The sequence below is a fragment of the Lepidochelys kempii genome, chromosome 5 (genome assembly GCF_965140265.1).
Source record: "Lepidochelys kempii isolate rLepKem1 chromosome 5, rLepKem1.hap2, whole genome shotgun sequence".
Taxonomy (NCBI): Eukaryota; Metazoa; Chordata; order Testudines; family Cheloniidae; genus Lepidochelys; species Lepidochelys kempii.
The window spans coordinates 16,600,199-16,619,290 of NC_133260.1; the positions used below are offsets into that span (position 1 = coordinate 16,600,199).

General features: G+C 43.6%; 1 protein-coding gene across 1 annotated transcript in view; it reads left to right on the plus strand.

The window, feature by feature from the left end:
- LOC140911138 (tetraspanin-36-like) overlaps window positions 1–19,092 on the plus strand; it is a 37,472-nt gene that overhangs the window by 11,285 nt on the left and 7,095 nt on the right. The window contains exons 2-5 of the mRNA XM_073343531.1: window positions 9,818–10,009; window positions 13,296–13,370; window positions 14,946–15,041; window positions 15,956–16,108. Of these exons, the coding sequence (XP_073199632.1) occupies window positions 9,818–10,009; window positions 13,296–13,370; window positions 14,946–15,041; window positions 15,956–16,108 (516 nt within the window). The remainder of the gene's footprint in view (window positions 1–9,817; window positions 10,010–13,295; window positions 13,371–14,945; window positions 15,042–15,955; window positions 16,109–19,092) is intronic.

The following is a 19,092-nucleotide window of genomic DNA, read 5'->3' on the forward strand; positions in this document are numbered from 1 at the left end:
AGGAATTGGCAGCTGAAAATTAAGAAACCGGAAGGCATTGTGACACAATAGAATCAGTACTTCGGGCAGCCACAGACTGCAAAGGAAGTGCTTAAGGAAAAAGCTCAAGAAGGTACAGGAAAAAATGGATGGATTTTTAAACATGAGTAAAAAGATGTTAAGGCAGGCAGAAAATCAGAGGAGATTTTTCAAAAGTTCAGAATGTTGGCCTAGCTCTGCTTCCATTGACTCCCGTGGTACAGCTCCCATTGACTTCTATGGGAGCAGAGTTAGGCCATCACTGAAGTTCTGCGAATCCAGTCCTGGGAGTGCAAGCAAAAATCTGGTGGGAAACAGACTAAGGAACAATAAAATGTAGCTGGAGCATGTGTATATTGACAGTACAGCAGCGCACAGACAGAACCAGGCAGACCAGTGCATCCTGCCTTCCGCTGTGGGTCACTGACAGGTGACAAAAAGGAAAACAAGTTGTTTTTGGAGGAAAATGTTGCATGAAACTGCCAACAGCCCAGAAGGCTGTGAGACGTTACGCCCCATATTCTTTATGGAAATATGATTACGATATGAGTATGGTATAACTAAGATATACTTTATGAAATATGGGTCTTGTAAGATATCACTGGAAAGGGGACAGGCTGCATTGCTACAGGCTGGGGACCAACTGGCTAAGTGACAGTTCTGCAGAAAAGGACCTGGGGATTACAGTGGATGAGAAGCTGGATATGAGTCAACAATGTGCGCTTGTTGCCAAGAAGGCTAATGGCATATTGGGCTGCATTAGTAGGAGCATTGTAGGAGCAATTTAGATTGGATATTAGGAAAAACTTTTTCACTAAGAGGGTGGTGAAACACTGGAATGCGTTACCTAGGGTGGTGGTAGAATCTCCTTCCTTAGAGGTTTTTAAGGTCAGGCTTGACAAAGCCCTGGCTGGGATGATTTAACTGGGAATTGGTCCTGCTTCGAGCAGGGGGTTGGACTAGATGACCTTCTGGGGTCCCTTCCAACCCTGATATTCTATGATTCTATGATTGCCAGCAAATCGAGGGACGTGATTATTCCCCTCTATTCAATACTGGTGAGGCCATATCTGGAGTATTGTGTCCAGTCCTGAGGCCTCTTTCAACCCTAGTCTTCTATGATTCTACTGTGTGTATTATGGGTTAGAGAGGGACTCTGGTCATACTGTTTTGGAGGGAGCAGGTAATGGTTCCAATTCATTATTACCCTGCACCTTGTGTGGTCATTTATGCCATATCAGAATGGCAGCGTTTTACCCCCACTTTACAAATGACTGTCTGACTACACCAGGTGTAGGGCACTGGAGAATCAGCCCCAATGAATCAGATTGCACCCTGCCTCACTGATGATCAGTTTAGGAGGATTAGATTACCGTTGCTTCACCCTCTCTTAGCTCCATGTTCTCCACTCCAAGTAGGGGTTTTTTGGTTCTCAAATCATTTACAATCTCTCCTTTCAATCAGACTGATGCAGGTACGGGGTAAGAAAAACAAATCCTTCTGGCTTTAGCTGTGTGAACAATCCAAGCCATTATGGCTGGGGAAGCAGCAATAATCACAGCTTTGTTGTCTCTCAGATCAGCTGTGAAAGAAGTCTTCTGACATAGAGATTTCATTCATCCATCTCTGTAGCTTCTTTTGTGGGAATGCTCATTCAGGGATTTGCTCTTCAAGTTTGAAAGAAGTATGAAGTAATTAGCTGAAGAAATTTTGGAGCCACTGGCAACAATATTTCCAAGCTCATGAATGACAGGAGAGGTCCTGGAAGACTAGAGAAGGGCTAACGTAGTGCCCATCTTTAAAAAGGGGGGAAAAGGAGGAGCCGGGCAACTATAGACCAGTCAGCCTGACTTCAGTATCTGGGAAGCTACTTGAGCAATGTATAAAACATTCAATTTGAAAATACCTGGAGGATGAAGGGGTGATCACTAGCATCCAGCATGGATTTACCAAGAACAAATCATGCCAAACCAGCTTGATTTCCTCCTTCGACAGGGAAACTGATTTGGTGGATGTGGGAATGTGATGGACATAATATTCCTGAACTTCAGCAAGGCTTCTGACACAGTCCCATATGACATTCTGATAAGTAAGCTGGAGGACTCGGTGGAACTACCATTAAGTGGATACATAAATGGTTAAACAACCACAAACAAAGTGTAACTATTAATGGAATGATGTGGACTGGAGGGAGGTCTCAGGTGGGGTTCCACAGAGCTCTGTTCTGGTTCCAGTTTTTTTTAACATCTTTATTAATGACCTGGATGTAGGAGTAGAGAGCGTACTGATAAAATTTTCAGATGACACGAAGCTGGGAAGGGTTTGCAAACATTTTGGAGGATACAGCTAAAATTCAAAGGGATCTTGATAAATTGGAGAACTGGGCTACAGACAACAAAATGAAATTCAGCAAAGACAAATGTAAAGCGTTACACTTAAGGAAGAAAAACTAAATATCTAATACAAATTGGGGGATAACTGGTGTGACAACAGCACTACTGAGAAGGATCTGGGAATTGTGGTGGCTCACAACCTCAACATGAGTCAGCAATGCAACATTATTGCAAAAAAAGCAAATGCAATTTTGGGTTGCATTAACAGAGGCATTGCATGCAAGTCACAGGAGGTGATAGTACCTCTCTAACTTGGCATTGGTTAGACCTCAGCTGGAGTACTCTGTCCAGTTTTGGTCACCAATGTATAGAAAGGATGTAGAGAAACTTGAAAGGATCCAGAGGTGAGCAACAAAGGTGATCAAAGGGATGGAATGCAAGCCATATGAGAAAAGGCGGAAGGAACTGGATATGTTTAGTTTGGAAAAGAGGAGATTAAGGGGGAACATGATAGCGGTCTTCAGACACTTGAAAGGCTGCCATAAGAAAGATGGAGAAAAGTAGTTCTCTCTTGCAACAGAGGGCAGGACAAAAGACAAGGGTTCTAACTGCAGCATAGAAGATTTAGATTAAATCTCAGGAAAAACTGTAAGAACAGTAGGACAATGAAACAGACTGCCTAGGGAGGTTGTGGAAGTTCCTTCACTAGAAGTTTTCAAAGGAGGCTGGATAGCCATCTGGCTTGCATGGTTTAGACACAACAAATCCTGCTTCTTGGCGGGAGGCTAGACTAGATGACCCTTGTGGTTCCTTATGACTCTATGATTCTATGATTCTGTGTTTCACTGGGGAGCCCTAGCAGGCAATCAAGGGAATACAAATCAGACTAGGGAGTTTTTGTGGGGGAGTGTCAGGTTGTCATGTCTTCCAAAATGCAGTCAGCCAGTAATGCCTCTTCAAATAGCTACAATAGCTTTATGTAGATCAGAACAACAATAATAAAAATGAAGTAACAAAATAATCAGTTTGCTCAGTGAGAAGTTCTCTTTTACCAACTACACCCAGCCTCACTTCATTCCTAAGTCTTGTCTAGGCTTGGGATTTCAGCCATCAGTGGTTAGTTGCTGGTGTAACTGCACCACAGTGTGGACAGACGAAGCTGGTATAATTGGAATTTGGACCATTGTGGTTTAACTTTGCTTTCAACCTAGTCACCCTTTTCTCTGGGGCTTCAAAATATTCACTTAATGACTTTAAAACCATGTATTTACCCATTCTTTCATTTTCAAGTGTCACTACACTTCCCATTTTTGCTTGGAAGCAGAACTGCAGAAATTCCATGAGAACAACCCAGCTCCCTGTATTTCCAGCATGACCAGAAGCAAGACGTAGAAGTTCCAGTGTGTGTTTTGAATAGTGGTTTACTTAATGCTACTCACAATAGGATTCATTTTTAGCGCCTCGGGTGGAACAAGTATCTCAAGTACCACTTGCACTGGCCAGACTGTACCTAGAAGATTTCCCTCTTCAGGGCTATCAACTAAGCACCTTTTTTCAATTGACATATACTGATAAATCACAACATACCTCCTTGGACTTTCCCAGAAATACTTAAACACACAATCTCAAGGAGTTTTAGAGAGCAAACAAGCCTCTTTTACCAGTTCCCAGACAAATCAGAAGCCAGCATCCTGTTGCTCTGCAGGCACACCCAGATTTAATTACAGTAAGCTGCAGAGCACAATTTCCCATAGCATTGCACCTTCAGCTTGTTCTGAGTCACTTCTGACTAATAGCAATACACAGCAAGTAAAAAGGAGAGGTACAAGTTACCAGTAACTATGCCAATATCTGTGTTATGCCTCTGACTATGCTCTGCATGAACTGGGATTGGGTGTGTGAGAAGATTTTCAAGAGTGCTCTGCACTGGCCTAGCTTTGCTCCTGTGGAAGTGGATGGGTGGGAGCAGAGAGAGGCCAATTCTGAGCGTGTTTGAAAATCCCAACCTCCATATTTAGAGTCAGACTGAGACAAGTGATTGTGTAGTTAACAAAATGTGCTGCACCTTCTCGCCTGACTCCTGCCTATTGATTAAGGCAGTTCAGAATTAATTAAGTATAATATTAAATTCTGGATTATAATATTGTACGAGAACTATAAAACAGCAAGCACCAAATTCACACACAGTTGTTGTGGTTTTGTATTTTTTAAAGAGAAATTAGGCAGAGGATGAATTAAAATCTTCCATGGGCCACTTTGCTCTGGCCCCCCCAAAATACCCCAGGCCTTTTTGCCCTAATTCACCTTAGCGAGGCTGTCTCAGTATGCTGCTGTTACCAGTGTGGTTTTAGTTTGTCATATCTATTGCTGCAAAACTTATAAGGAAGACAGTGGAAAAGTACAATTTCCCTGAAGGATTTTCAGTTTCTGAATCTTCAATTTTCTTTGCATCCTTTACTTACCTGAAAGTGAATTAGAAAAGCAGAAACTTTGCTAAATCCGACATGTTCAAGAACACACAATGCTGGATACTCTTAAAGGAATTATTTCACTTGAATGACCTACTGCCCGGGTGGCTTTTAACTTTCCTGCACAGTGAGCTCTTGACATCCTTCTCCAATGAAGTCTAGTTCTAGTATAACAATCGGAGAGTGAAGTTTTTCTCTCTCCCTGACTAGGAAAATTGAAATGTAAAATCTGAATTTTTTTAAATAAACCTGAAATTGGATTTTTAAAAAACAACTGGCTAATATACAAGTTTTACATTCAACCTTGACCAGATGTACTGCCAGTGTTTAGGGCCTGATCCAAAGCCTCTTGAAGTCAATGAGAGTATTTACATTGATGTCAGTGGATTTGGGACCAAGCCTTCACTACTTACCCCTCAAAGCCATAAATGTGTAGCACTGGCTTTTTAGACCTTGTGTGTTACCTGATAGTCCTAGAAAACATTAGTCATAAAAATGTATGCTAAAGACTCAAAGCAAACACCAGCCATCAAATTCTGACTCTCTTCACTTCCTCTCTGCAAAATGAGTGCTCTGCTCAGCCTATATTTTATATTAGCCCAAGTGAACCTGCACAATTCCCTTCATGGCTTCCTGTGCAAGTTTCTCACGCCAGGACCACAACTATTCCAAGAAGGGAGAGTAGGTAATTGCCACAAATAGAGCTGGAAGCATGTGCTAGAATTGCAGACATCCTCAATTGACCCTTGATCCTCAAATACTCCCTTGTGGCTTAGCGCACGGAGGGGCTGCAGATCTCAACTCATAGGATTCTGGAGGAACCAGGATGGAACCTGTGGTTCCTCTCCCAGTTCCTTCACCATCATACTATGCGAAGGAACTACCAGAATTCAGCCCCAGTGGAGCAGGGGTCTTGGAATGACATGGGAGCAATGTCTTTAATACACATAAAGAAAAGGAGTACTTGTGGCACCTTAGAGACTAACCAATTCATTTGAGCATAAGCTTTCGTGAGCTACAGCATCCGATGAAGCGAGCTGTAGCTCACGAAAGCTTATGCTCAAATGAATTGGTTAGTCTCTAAGGTGCCACAAGTACTCCTTTTCTTTTTGCGAATACAGACTAACACGGCTGCTACTCTGAAACCTTTAATACACATAAGGTTTAGTTCAACCCCAGTTTAATGACTCAGTGTATCTGATCTCAGTAATGTGTAGGTATGAGCAATGAACTATATAACACCTGAGTTGTGTGGGATGAAAGGAGCTTTAGGTCTAAAATGAATGATGTGCCTTGCACTTGAAAATAAAGGCAGGACATGCAGCAGATATGGGGAAAGGAGGTTAACACATGGTGGAAACTATCAACATGTTTTAATACTAAATATAAAGGACATTACTTTAAATTAATGTCAACTGGCAAACGTAATGGACCATAGGTTGCACAGTCAAATCCAGGTGTTGCCTACATGACATGAACATGGTGGCTTTGATCCAGTGTCCATGCACAGGTGCCAGCAACACAGAAATCATTGGCACCCTATTAGTGGTCTCAGCAGGGAGGCCAATGATTGAATGGAGGCATGAAGAATGAACTCTCACCTTAACCGGAGAGATGGTTTCTCCACATCAATTCTGAGACGTTGACAGGACACTGTGGGGAAGCTTTTGTGTTATGCCCCATGCTATTGCAATCCTTTAGCTAAAGGAGTTCAATCTCCAAGACTGATAATCTGGTATCTTTCATCAGTAATAATATCACATACATTTATTTCATTTATTCTTTACAAACACAACTGTATGTGGACAGATGCACTAATCTGCTTCCTCGTGAAAAGCAAATACCATATTTCACTGGGCTGAGAGTCCGTTGTTCATGTTTGCGAGTGAGGCTTTTAAAGATAGCTGAGCTGTTCTGATGAATGGTTCTTATGTTTACTTTGATGCAGATTTCCTAGGTGGGGATTACTCTCCAGAAGGATTTCTTCAGATGTTTGAAAACTTGCGTGAGCATTGGCTTTTCCCTTTTCAGAAAAAGAATGAAATGATCTGTGAAGCTCCTAGAGATTAAATAATAGAGCAATTCTAGAAGAAAATCATCTTTAAAAACAATGCAGAACTCCATAGTGGCGGTTAAACACCCCCACAGGCTTTCAGAACTCTCCCACAGCGAAGTGCAATATTGGTGGGGGCGTGGAAGGGATCAGATTGTTGTTTCTTAGACAACAGCATCCCTGCGATCGTGATTGTCTCCTTTAAAAGTGAATTCCTCTGAGTGCAATTAAAATGAATGTGTGTCATCAGGAGTAGGGAGTGCGTGGTAACAGCTGAGCTGCTGGTGCACTGTTCAACTTATATGTCACCCCAGCAGAGGCTGCCTTTGACTGGGAGGTTTCAGAGAAGCAGCCGTGTTAGTCTGTATCCGTAAAAAGAAAAGGAGTACTTGTGGCACCTTAGAGACTAACAAATTTATTGCTGTATGCATCCAGTGAAGTGAGCTGTAGCTCATGAAAGCTTATGCTCTAATAAATTTGTTAGCCTCTAAGGTGCCACAAGTCCTCCTTTTCTTTTGACTAGGAGGTGAGTGATCCCTGGGTTTAGGTTGACTATAAGCTCACTACAGGCCCAGGGTTGCTCCCAGTGAAATTAGTAGCAAAGCTCTTGCTGGGACTTCAGTGAGAGCAGCATTAGGCCAAAGGACCCAGTTCTGTGAGGTGATGAGTACTTTGTACAAGGCGCTGAGCACCATCCACTCCCATTGAACTCCGTGGGCCCCGTCCTGTTCCCATTGAGATCCATGGTAAAACTCTCATTGACTTTTATGTGGGCAGCATCATGTCCATTTGAAGTTGTGGGCGCTCAGCACGGTCATGAACAGGCCCAGCCTCTGTGAAGGGCTTTGGAATAATCTGTGATGGTAATGGAATAATGGATGAGCTGTGGTTAAGAATCAGGAAACATTTTTTATTTATTCTAGTTCTTGAGCTCCTCAAGGTATCTACTATTGACTTGAAAGTCACCCTGTCGACATAGGACCCCATCATGCTGAGTATCCACAACCCCCATTGGTATTAATGGATCATACGCCTACAGCATTTCCATGTACATATGGAGGATTGATCTATTCAAAGCAATGGAAGCTGAGAAAGCACAGCACCCTGCGTGACTGGGTCCTAGGTCGATATAGGAGTTCTCAAGAAAATAATAAGTGCCTCGGGGAACTTAAGGTCTAGATTAAATCAGACACATGACAAAGACGACACATGCAATTCTCACGGTGCTTTTTCATAGATAAAAATACAAGAAACCAGCTTGAGAATGGGAGGTGTCCTCTTGGTCATGTTTTTCATTTAATCTAGACCTGAGGCTCCTTGAGGCGCTTGTTAATTACCTGAAAATTGTTCTGTCTGTGTATGCTGTAGTGTTGGGTTTTTCTTTATTTAATATGATAGCTAAACCTCTGGAATGCCTTGAACTCTGATACAACTGAACAATAATGCTGTACCATGAAAATGCTATGACACAGGAGTCATGGACTCACAGGCCCCAGGCTCCCTCGCCTCATCTCACCTTGAGAGGAACCCCCTTCAGTGTGACAGCCCTTCTTGGGAGTCACACTCTCTCTGGGGTTAAGCCCTGTGCTCCAGCAGCTCCTGGAATCGTACCTCTCTGAGCCTTCAGCATGCCTGTCTCTCACCGTGGGTGAGAACCACGTGCTCTGGACTCCCCGGGGCCTCCACACCCAGAGGGAACAATGCAACCCTGATCTCTAGACGGCAGTGACTCTCAGCCAGCATAAAACAGAAGAGTTTGTTGAAGGTCCGAACTCAGCACAGAAAGTTCTCAGGTCCCTCAAGCCTGGCAAGTCTCAGTACAGCCCAACTGGTCCTGACCCAGTCCTGATGGGCTCTGGCTGTTCTTTGTCCCCAGTCCAGAAGCCCTCTCCTTCCAGCCAACTACCCTTTATCACTTCCCCCCTGAACTCCTCCTCTGTCCTTTGTCTTCTTTCCTGGCCTTAACAGATCACTTGGGCCCTCTCTCTTCCGTCCTTTCTGCCCCACTGGTCAGAACAATTTGTATAGTGGGGATGCTGAGAGCCATTGAACCAAACTGTAAACCCTGTGTCTGATGGAAACCACTTCAAGCCAGGAGGTGCTGCAGCACCCCTTGCACCCCTAGTTCCAGCACCTATGGCTGTGGCTGCCTTTCAGCTCACTGGGGCCCTCTCTCCTCAGCTCCTTTGTCCTCCCACTGGCCAGAACTGGTTGGTTGCCAAAATGGGGCAGCCTCTGGATCACTGTGTCCAGGCTGTTGTTCAGGGTCCAGCCTGCTAGGCGAGGTCACACCTGGTCCTCTGCAACAGCAAACACCCTCTTCCACCACCTTGTTAAACCAGCAACACACAGGGAAATCGAGTCACCCACACTCTTCATGCAAACCATTAAGAAAATAAGAAAATCCCCCTCTCCATCACAAGACCACAAACATAGTTAATAAACAAAAACTTTTAGAAATTCTTACATATTTCCGAGATTTAGCAGTTCTACATATCCCAACTAATTTTGCAGGTCCAAGAGAGCTCAGCTGAGGCAAGAAGTTATTATTTATTATTTTATAAATTAGGTTTTTTTAAAATAATACAGACAATTGAAATAGGCGAGTCCCTATGAAAGATACCCTGGACTTTTTGTACTTGTTTATTGTGCTACTCTTCAACAGTCCTCCTGAAAATTAGATCTAATGACTCCAGGGCAAATTCAGCACTGATACAAGCAGGAACAGCTCCCACTAATGATACTAGCTGTTGCATCTGCTGACACCAGAACTGAATTTAATCTATGTGTGAGAGTTTGGTTTAGTTGCTACTTTCAGACCCCTATGTTTTTCCAGGTCTTTTCATTGCATAGTGACTGCAATGAAAAGGCCAATATTTTCTGCATTTATTATCCCAGGAAGACATTTAACAAATAACCCTGGGTATTTTATTTTTGCATTTCAGGGCGCAGCAGCTGGTCTTGGCTACGTTGGGGGATATGTTATTAACACCTACAAGAATTATGACAGCTTTGTGCAGGACAAGTATGCCATGCTGCCAGCAGTGATCATCATTTGTGTTGCTGTAGTGATGTTTATCATTGGGCTGATCGGCTGCTGTGCCACTATCCGGGAGTCACGTGTTGGGCTAGGACTTGTAAGTATTGCGCATTCAGCCATGATCCGTTTCATACAGTGTCCCGAAAGCTGGCTAAATGAGGTGCGGGGCAGAGTCAAGCTCCACTGCAATATATTGGTTCTACTGCAGATGACGCAGCACTTCATTAAGCAGCCTTAGATTGATACTACAATGATGGAACTGTGTAAAACCTAAATAGACTGATAGCCACTTTTCAGGCACAGAAAGAAAACTTGGAACATTATAAGTTGGGGGTGCCCAGAGCAGTGCTGTGTGGAATATAGCTCTTCTATTTCACAAATATTTGGTTTCAGTCCATTTGTTTTGCTTCAGCAAAGCAGCTTTAAAGAACCTAATTTTTGGCCAGGTCTACCCTTAAAACTTACGTTGGTTTATGATATTGGTCAGGGGTGTAATTTTTAGTGACATTTTTACATCAGCAAAATCTTAGCATAGACATTGTTATACCAGCAAGAGTTTGTTTGCCAGTATCACTTATTTTGATTGAAGAACTACTCTGAGCTATACTGACAAAAGCACTCTTTGGGTAGGGTAGGGTAGTAATAGTTTGTCGGGATAACTATACCAGCAAACCTTTCCAGGTGTAGTCTAGATCTTTGTGTTGAGCTTGTAATCAAACCTGTAACCAGGCACGTTTTAGGTGGTTTGCAGTTTCTGTGTAAACAGTTTCCACAAATCTAGTGCAAATTTCTGAAGCTGAGGACCAGTCTGAAGTCATAAATACCTGCTGCATCACTAAAGACCCTTCTGGGATAGAGGGCCCTGCACAATATCAGGGATGAGAGATTGGTTAATTTTGGCCAAAGGCACAAGGAGCAAACCCCCATTCTTGTAAAAAGTGCAATGGGATCCTCATTGTCCATGCAGCACAGAGGAAGACCTTGTGTTTTTTTAAAGGCATCATCAGAGAGATCCTCAGAGTAAATTATGTGGAATTCGGTTCTACTTCAGAAAAAATGAAGGGTTGAAAGAACCCTACTAGGATCTGAACCTCTGGTCTGCATGAGCTTCGAGTATTTAAGTCCTAAGGTATAGGCCACTAACCCAGATGGGTAGCTCAATCTCTGTGACATCACAGTGCAGTGAAACGTCTGTGTCATCCTGCAATATTAATGCATCACAAAGGATTGATATTGTGTATAATATAACAAATCTCAGGCTCATTAAGCCCTCAATAAACTTGGTATGGAAGACATGGGACAGACTCACAGAATTTGGGGATGATAGGCAATTCTGTTATTAGCTTTCAAAACTGGGTCAGCACACAAACTGGTGGCCGTGGTTCTTGGCTGCAGGGAGGGCCCAGGGGTAACCTGTTTCTTGAAGGTGGTCTCTCCTCATTCTTTAGGAGTAGGAATAAATTGAGCCTCATCTTATGACTGACAGTTGTGGTAAAATGGATTGCTTTAGTTCACAATCTTTCCAGATCCCAAAGCACTTTGCAAAGGTGTGTACGTATTGTTGTCCCCATTTTGCAAAGGGGAGCTGGAAATCCAAAGCATTGAAGTGACTTTCCCAAAGTGACACAGCAAATCATTAGCAGAGCCAGGCATAAATGTACGTCTTTTGACCCCCTCAACCCTCAGTTCAATGCCCCGAGTCACGTCGCAAGGGAGGGGATCTGATCATCAAGAAGTGCCAGGTTTCTTTTTTGCACCATGGTTTCTTTATTGAAAAGCTTTTCCTGTATTAGGGAAAAGAAAACTGTCTCAATTTAGGCACATGGGCAGTTCTCGCAGTGAGGTTAGGGAAAATGAGCCATGGTGTAGGATTAGCTTGAAAGGTACACAGAACTGTCTGTACATTTAATGAGGAAATAGTAATGGTTACTTAGCTTTCAGTTCCTCAATAACAAGTACAGCGTTCTTGCAAAACTGACAAGTCTTATATACTAGCATCAGAGGATTTGGCACATTGGATTTAATGAAGCACTCGTCTGATCTTGTGTCTTACCTCTGGCAGTGACCAATGCTTGTTTATTGAGAGGAAGGTAAACTTGTCAGTAGCTACGGGTAGACCAGCCATCCTAACCTGGTCTGTAGCCTTGCTCCTCCTCAGGCCATTGCAAATGGCTCTTTGCATCAGGCTACAGCTGCCTGTGAATAACAAAAAGGTAGTTTCCTGACCCACACTTTATCAGTCAGATCTGCTGTTCTATGGTACAAAACAAACAGCAGCAACACAACTGCTGTGTTTTCTCAGGCAGCTCCGTCTTGTACCTGATAATTGGAAAGGTAGCAGCAGGTCAGCCATTTTCAATTAACTTTACCGCTCTTCTGTCTAAAAGGAGCTTTGCACAGTCAGGACCAGCTCCCCAGCTGGTGTAAATAATCACAGCTCCATTCATTTCAATGGAACAATACCAGTGTTCGCCAGCTGAGGATCTAGCCCTTAGTTTTGAAAATCAAGAACAGTTTGGCACCATCTGCAGGAGGAGCGTGACCTGTGTTGTCAACAGATGTTAACCACAGGCCCCTCCTGGTCCCCTCAAAGGGGGAAAAGTTTTCTTGCATAGTATAACCAGGAATGAATCCTTTGCAGAAAGTATGCCAGACTCCTCTCTCCAAAGTCTTGGGCGGTCAGAGACCAGAATCTTCCCACTAGGGGTGGAGCATGCTTTTTTGAATGAGTACTGAAGACAGTTTAGTTCTGTCTACCCTGTTGGCCAAACTGTTTTCAACTCCAGGAAGAGCCAAGGGCACTGTCACCATCCTCGAGGACCCCCTTGTGCTGTGCATGACGCAACATTTCAGCAACTCTGCCTCTCTCGGCTCTCGTAGCTTTTCTCACAGTTCTCCCTCTGCATGGTTCTTATCAGGCACTTTCCACAGAGGGGGGCTCCAGACCACCTCTCTCCTAGATCTCCCTCTCCCAGCTGCACTGGGCTCCTTCCTTTTATTCCTCCCCGAGCTTAACACATCCTCCAACAGGCTGGGGCTAAGAGAGATGTGAGACACTAGTTAACTCCTTACTGGCCACTGTGAAATTGATGCATCCTTTCACAGTAACCCATGGTTGATAAATGTTCCTAGTGTAAATATACTTTTTGTGGTGTAGTTATTCTTTGAAATAAGTCTTTGAGATCCCATGAAGCCCTGATTATTAACCCATTCAGGTGTTATATTCTGATGCTGTTTCACAGAAATTTCTGGAGCTCTTTCTGTTTGGAGAGACAACACTGGATAATAACACCATGCTTTGCCTGGCTTGTTTAGCACTAAATTTGCATTTTGATTCAAACACTCTGGCCATCCTCCTTACCGTACCTCTCTTCTGATTTCAGTTCCTGGTCATTATCCTGATTATCTTTATTGCAGAAGTGGCAGCTTTTGTTATGGGATTCATTTACAGAGAAAAGGTAAGCTAAAAATTAGTACGTCTATTCTAATACCGAAGAAAAAGAAGGGGTCTCTGGGACAATCAGGGTCCAGACACTTCAGGGTGAGAAATGAGGTTCTGGACCCCAAAGAAAAAGCAGTTGAATCAACTGATTGTATATAACTTTATTGTTCTATAAAAATGTATTAAGTAAGGTATCATATAAAAGCTGGGGACACACTGGTCATGAATATCATTGTGTGATATATGTATGGATGACGTGTAAAGAGTTATGTATGTGTGCTGGAAATATGTTCTTAAAATGTGTTTGGGAGTCATACATTGAGCCTGTCCTAGACAAAGGAATGTGGATTTCCCTGCCTGATTAACATGGTTACAGGCAGAGGACAATGAAAGTACATTTACATATGAGGTAAACAAAGCAAACAAACTAACAAGCAATGGCGGAAGGAGCTTAGTGAACTCACCGGTTGTCAGAGTCTGCATCTTCAGAAGCCCTCCTGGCTCTTGAGGCAGAGACAATGGACTTTGGGTAATATAATGGGAGCAAAAAGAGATTTTGTTTATCCATCACTTACGGGACATGGGATACAGTACCCTCTGGTCCTGTGGAAGGTGGATCCCCTAGCCTGGAGGGCTAGAGATGCTGCTAGCTTGATGTAAGTAAGAAAACTGCTAGGCAAAGATTGTAACTTGCTAAAATTAAGTTTTAGACACTAGAAAGTGTGTTGCGTTTTGTTTTGTTTGTAACCTGTCTCTTTTTCTCTTGCTAATAAACTTATTCTTAGTTTTACTGTAGACCATCTCAGTGCTGTTGTAGTGAAGCAAGTGTGAGTCCTCAACTAAACTGACAGGCTGGTGTGTACCCTGTCCCTTTGGAGGCAGCAAACTTAATTTCTATGAGTGTCACAGTGACAGGGACTAGACACTGCAGAGAGATGTCTCTGGGAGAACTCAGGAACTGGGGTTCACTCATTGTTACCTGCAAAGCAAGGTTTAGATTGGAAGAGTCTTGAGGAATTTGCTGCTGAGGTAAATAGACTGGTGTAGCAGGGAGCTGAGGCAGTTTAAATTCCAGTAAAGCCTCACTCTTGCTGAGGCAGAGAGGTAACACAGTGGCTTACAGCTCTAAGTGTCCTGAGCAGAACGTCACAGTCTCCTTCTGTGAATTTGTTTTCTCCCACCCATCTTCTCACCTCTGATCCTTTATTCTCAATTCTTCAGGATAGAAGGGTGGAGAGTGAGTACAGAATAGGCCAGACACGTGCTGTGTAGAATGAAACCCTAAATAATGTGTGGATTTTTCTGAAAGAAGATGGAGACGGGTAGTACTTAGCTTAGGTATCAGAGCAACCTTCTAATCAGCTTGCTGTCATGAATGTTCACAGAAGAGGGTTCTGAAAGTCAATAAGAGAATTATTTATGTCCAAGAATGCCAGCAGGGTTAAGTGGCACCAGTATTTTACCAAAAGCATTACTTCACTTTTCATTGCACTCAATTTTGCTGGGTCTAGGAATCTTCTAAAATTTCCATTTTAGAAGCTTCTGAGCTGCTGTCCTGATACAGAATATGCACTGTGTTTTCTCATTTCAGGTAAAAACAGATGTGCAAGGCACAATGAACACAGTCTTCCAGAAATATGACGGGACAAGTCCAGAGTCTGGTGTTGTGGATTACTTGCAAGAACAGGTAGGAAAACTTCTGATCTGCTGCTGAGAATGATTTAAAGATATCCCGTAGACATTAAACTATGCATGCAGCCTTTAGGGGGAAATCAGCCTGCTACTTTCTAAAACCTGTTCTGCAAAATGCTCAGCACTGTCGGTCCTTATTCACTTCAGTGGCAATTGAGAGTACTCAGCTCCTTGCAGGTTTGAACCATAGGGCCCTGATCCAAAGTCCATTTAAGTGAACGGACTTAAGAAAGACTACTATTGACTTAAATGGGCTATAGATCAGGCCCTAAATGAGTGTGCTTAAATGGTCGTCCACAGAAATTTCTTCTGCCTTAGGTCCTATGCTGCTACGTTTCACCATAGTATCTGAACTTTCCCTAATGAATAAATATTAGGAATTTTTATTGTACTGTGGAAATTTGGTCTGTTTTATCTACTGGTAGCTTCTTGATGTACTGAGATTTTTGTATAAATCCATCCTCCCTGGTGATTGTAGCCACACAAATAATATTACTAACAAAAGAAAAGGATGTACTTCTGATCTTGTTTGTGTTCTGTCTGTAGTTCATATGCTGATGAAGCAACTTCCCTTTTCCTCCTTCCATTATTTTCAGACTATGTACAGTAGCAGCAGAAGAAAAGTGCTGTAGGGGCCAAAACCTGTGCAGGGCTGAGAGCTCTGTACTCTGATTTCAATGGGACTGGAGGGCACTTGCCTTTAAAAAACAAACAAACAAACCCCACTACTGTAGTGGTCTAATTCACTACACCTTACAACAGTGTGACTGTGCTGTTTTGATGGATTACTTTAGAGTACTGTAATTTTTTTATTAGTCAGCATCTTGCAGAGACTTACCTGCATGACATTCCTAAGAATGGTAGAACTTAGCTCGGTTTGCATTCATTTAGTTACTTGTTGTTTCACAGCTTCGATGTTGTGGAGTAACTAACTACACCGACTGGACAACCACCCAGTGGTTTAATACCACTGGCAATAACAGTGTTCCTCTGAGCTGCTGCAAACAAGATATTAAGAACTGCACAGGACAACTGAATGAGCCACAGGATCTCAATACACAGGTGAGGATAAATTACCCTGAAACTGGAAACTGCCACCATGGGCTGTGATCTCATTAGATTCCTCTGAGCCAGCCAGAGGCTGAAGCTAGCAGAGCAGCTGCAAAAAGCAGTCCAAGCAGGGACTCACAGACATTGAGGATCTCATCAGACTATTTTCTATGGTTTTTAGTCTAAACATTCTTTTTCCTGAGCTGATTGGCTCTTTGCTCCAACCTGTTCTGCCCCCTCCTTTCCTTTGTCTTTCCATTTAGCTAATCCCCTCCTTAGGCCTGGTCTGCACTGCAAAGTTAGGTTGCATTGCCTTGCATTGACCTAGCTGGGCATGTGTCTACACTTAAATTTGTCTCCCACTGATGTAAGCGCCTTGTAACAGCAACTCACTAACACCGCCTCGATGTATTGCGCTCGAAGCAGCACCTATGTTGACCCTAACAGTCTCTAATGGCTGTCCCACAATGTCTAGCACTGACCACTCTGGGCAAAGCTGTGAACTCCACTGCCCAGGGGTCACAGAGACTGGAAGGCCCGTCCTCCTTTAAAGCCCTGCAAATTTTGAAATACCTTTTTCTGATTGTCCAGCTTGGTGAGCACACCTAGCAGCTCTCCACTGCTGTGTGTAACCGTGCTGCTGACCATAGTAGCTACATGCTCTGGCTTGGGGTAGACAGGACGTACTGGGTCTGCTGGGCCTGTGGGGAGAAGAGACTGTGCTTCGGCCCAGCCCTAGAAACGTGGACATCCATGAGCAGATTGCACAGGGGATGCAGGAGAAGGGCTACGACAGGGACCAGCAGCCGAGCTGTGTGAAAGCGAAGGAACTGCATCAGGCATATCAGAAGGCCAAGGAGGCCAACAGCTGAGCTGGTGCTGAGCCGCAGTCCTGCCGCTTTTACAAAGAGCTGCAGGCCATACTTGGTGGAGACACCCCCTCCCTCACCCATGAAGACCACTGTGGATACCTCCGAGGAGCCCAACCACAGACCCCTGCCATGAACAGCGAGGATGAGGAGGATGGGGGGACATATGAGTGAGGGTGTACAGCTAGGCCGCGAGCCAGGACCTCTTTGAAGCCTCACTGCAGTCTACTCAGTCCCAGCAGTCGAGGATGGGCGAGCCCAGTGCGGGAATGGAACCTCGGGTAAGTGTGTAATTGCATTTTCCATTACAATGATGTGATGATGGCACCCCCAACTTAACAGGACACAGCTATTGACTTTAATTAATTTACTCATCCTAGAAGAGGTAGCAGTACGAGACATACCCAGGGTACAATCTAGACTAATGAACAGCTGTGTCGCCCCAGCCCTCTAATGTGGAGTGCCTTTGCTGTTATTGCCTCCACTCCTGGACTGCTCACAAACAGCCTCTTGTAAATTACTCCCAGCTATGTCTGTGTGCGACTTGCAACCTGCTGGCCATACTTGGGCTTTTACCTGCTTGAGTTATACTGCAGGGTGACGCCAGCACGCTCCCAGTGCAGACTTTTCCCCAGAAATGTACGTCTTGTACTGCCCAGTCCTCTCCTGGACAATACAAGCTCATATAAAATCCGTGCATTTTATATGCACAAATCCTGTTATCCCAAATGGAGTTTCCCAAACACTTCAGTTCAAACACACTGCCTTACATAAAACAATAAATCAAGTTTATTAACCACAGAGAGAGAGAGTTTAAGTGAATACAAGTAAGGAGGCAAAAAAGCTAGAAATGGTTACAAGAGAAATAAAGATAAAATGCAACTCATGACTAACATAACAAACTATGTTAAATTCAAAGCAAAGTTTCTCTCATCACATGGTCTCAACAGTTTTACTGTCCGAACTTCTAGGCCAGTACCCCTTTTTCTGTGTAATGGTTGCGTCCTTTGTTCCTTCTGGTGCAGTGAATCAATGGACAGAGAGTGAGAGGAAAAGGAGGAGAGGTGTCTTGGGGGGGTTAGTCCCTCATTTTCACAGTGTTAGTTCTCTCTTCCAGTTGAGTTTCAGGAGACAAAAAGTCTACAATGGAGGATATCTTCTGCTGGTTTTCCCACCTTGTGCTTGATGACTCTCTTTGCTGCTTAAATGAAAATTAAGCACAGCACACATTCTTTCGTTTGAGACAGTCTTGTTTGTCAGCTTCTGTCTGGGCAGCACTGTGGTTTGGAACGTGTGCTAACAACACCATACAGTGGAATCTTATAACTTTGCATACCATGTCGCCACACGTTCTTTATCTGAATATATTGACCAACAAATTGAGTTTTCAAACGATACCTCACAAGGCATACCTTTATACAAAGATTATTACGGTAGTGTGCAAGGGGTGTGTTGGGGATACACACTGTCACAACACAGAGGTAGCATTGTTATCTGCTTTTCATTCCCCTCTAGAGTTAGGCAGTCAGGGCTTGGGGTGCAGTTTGTTTATGTATACAAGGATGTCCCTTGAATCTTCCAGAGATCTCAATGAAACTTACATGGAGATACTCTGCAATCTTCTCCTGAAGGATTCAAGGGATGACAGCCTTGTTTTTTCCTCTGTGGTAGGACACTTTCCCATGCCTGTCAGCAGTACACAGGCTAGCAGCATATGGGCCCAGGTGGCTTTGGGGCAACAGCAGCAACTGTGCTCTTGTCACCCTCAGGAGTGAGATATCAGTTAAAATCTCTACTTCCTGTGGAAAATGGTGCCAGTATTCAGTGTCATATATTCATTTTCATGCAACCAAGCAATTCCTTCCTCATTTCCCTCACCCTCTGGGCCGTTCTCACCATGGCTGGAGCTGTGAGTTGTACCATGAACAAGCACGCCAAAGCAGAAGTGTCAATAAGCCTGTATTGTTTAAAACTTGAAGGAAGCAAGGGAAGGGAGTTTTGAATCTTTACTTTTGCTTTCCCATTGTGACTATACTGACAATGGTTCCTCTGTGTATTTTGTCTGTAGCTGTTGCCGTTGCAGCCTTGAAGAGTTCCCCTTCCACACCTGTGCAATGCCCGAGCAAG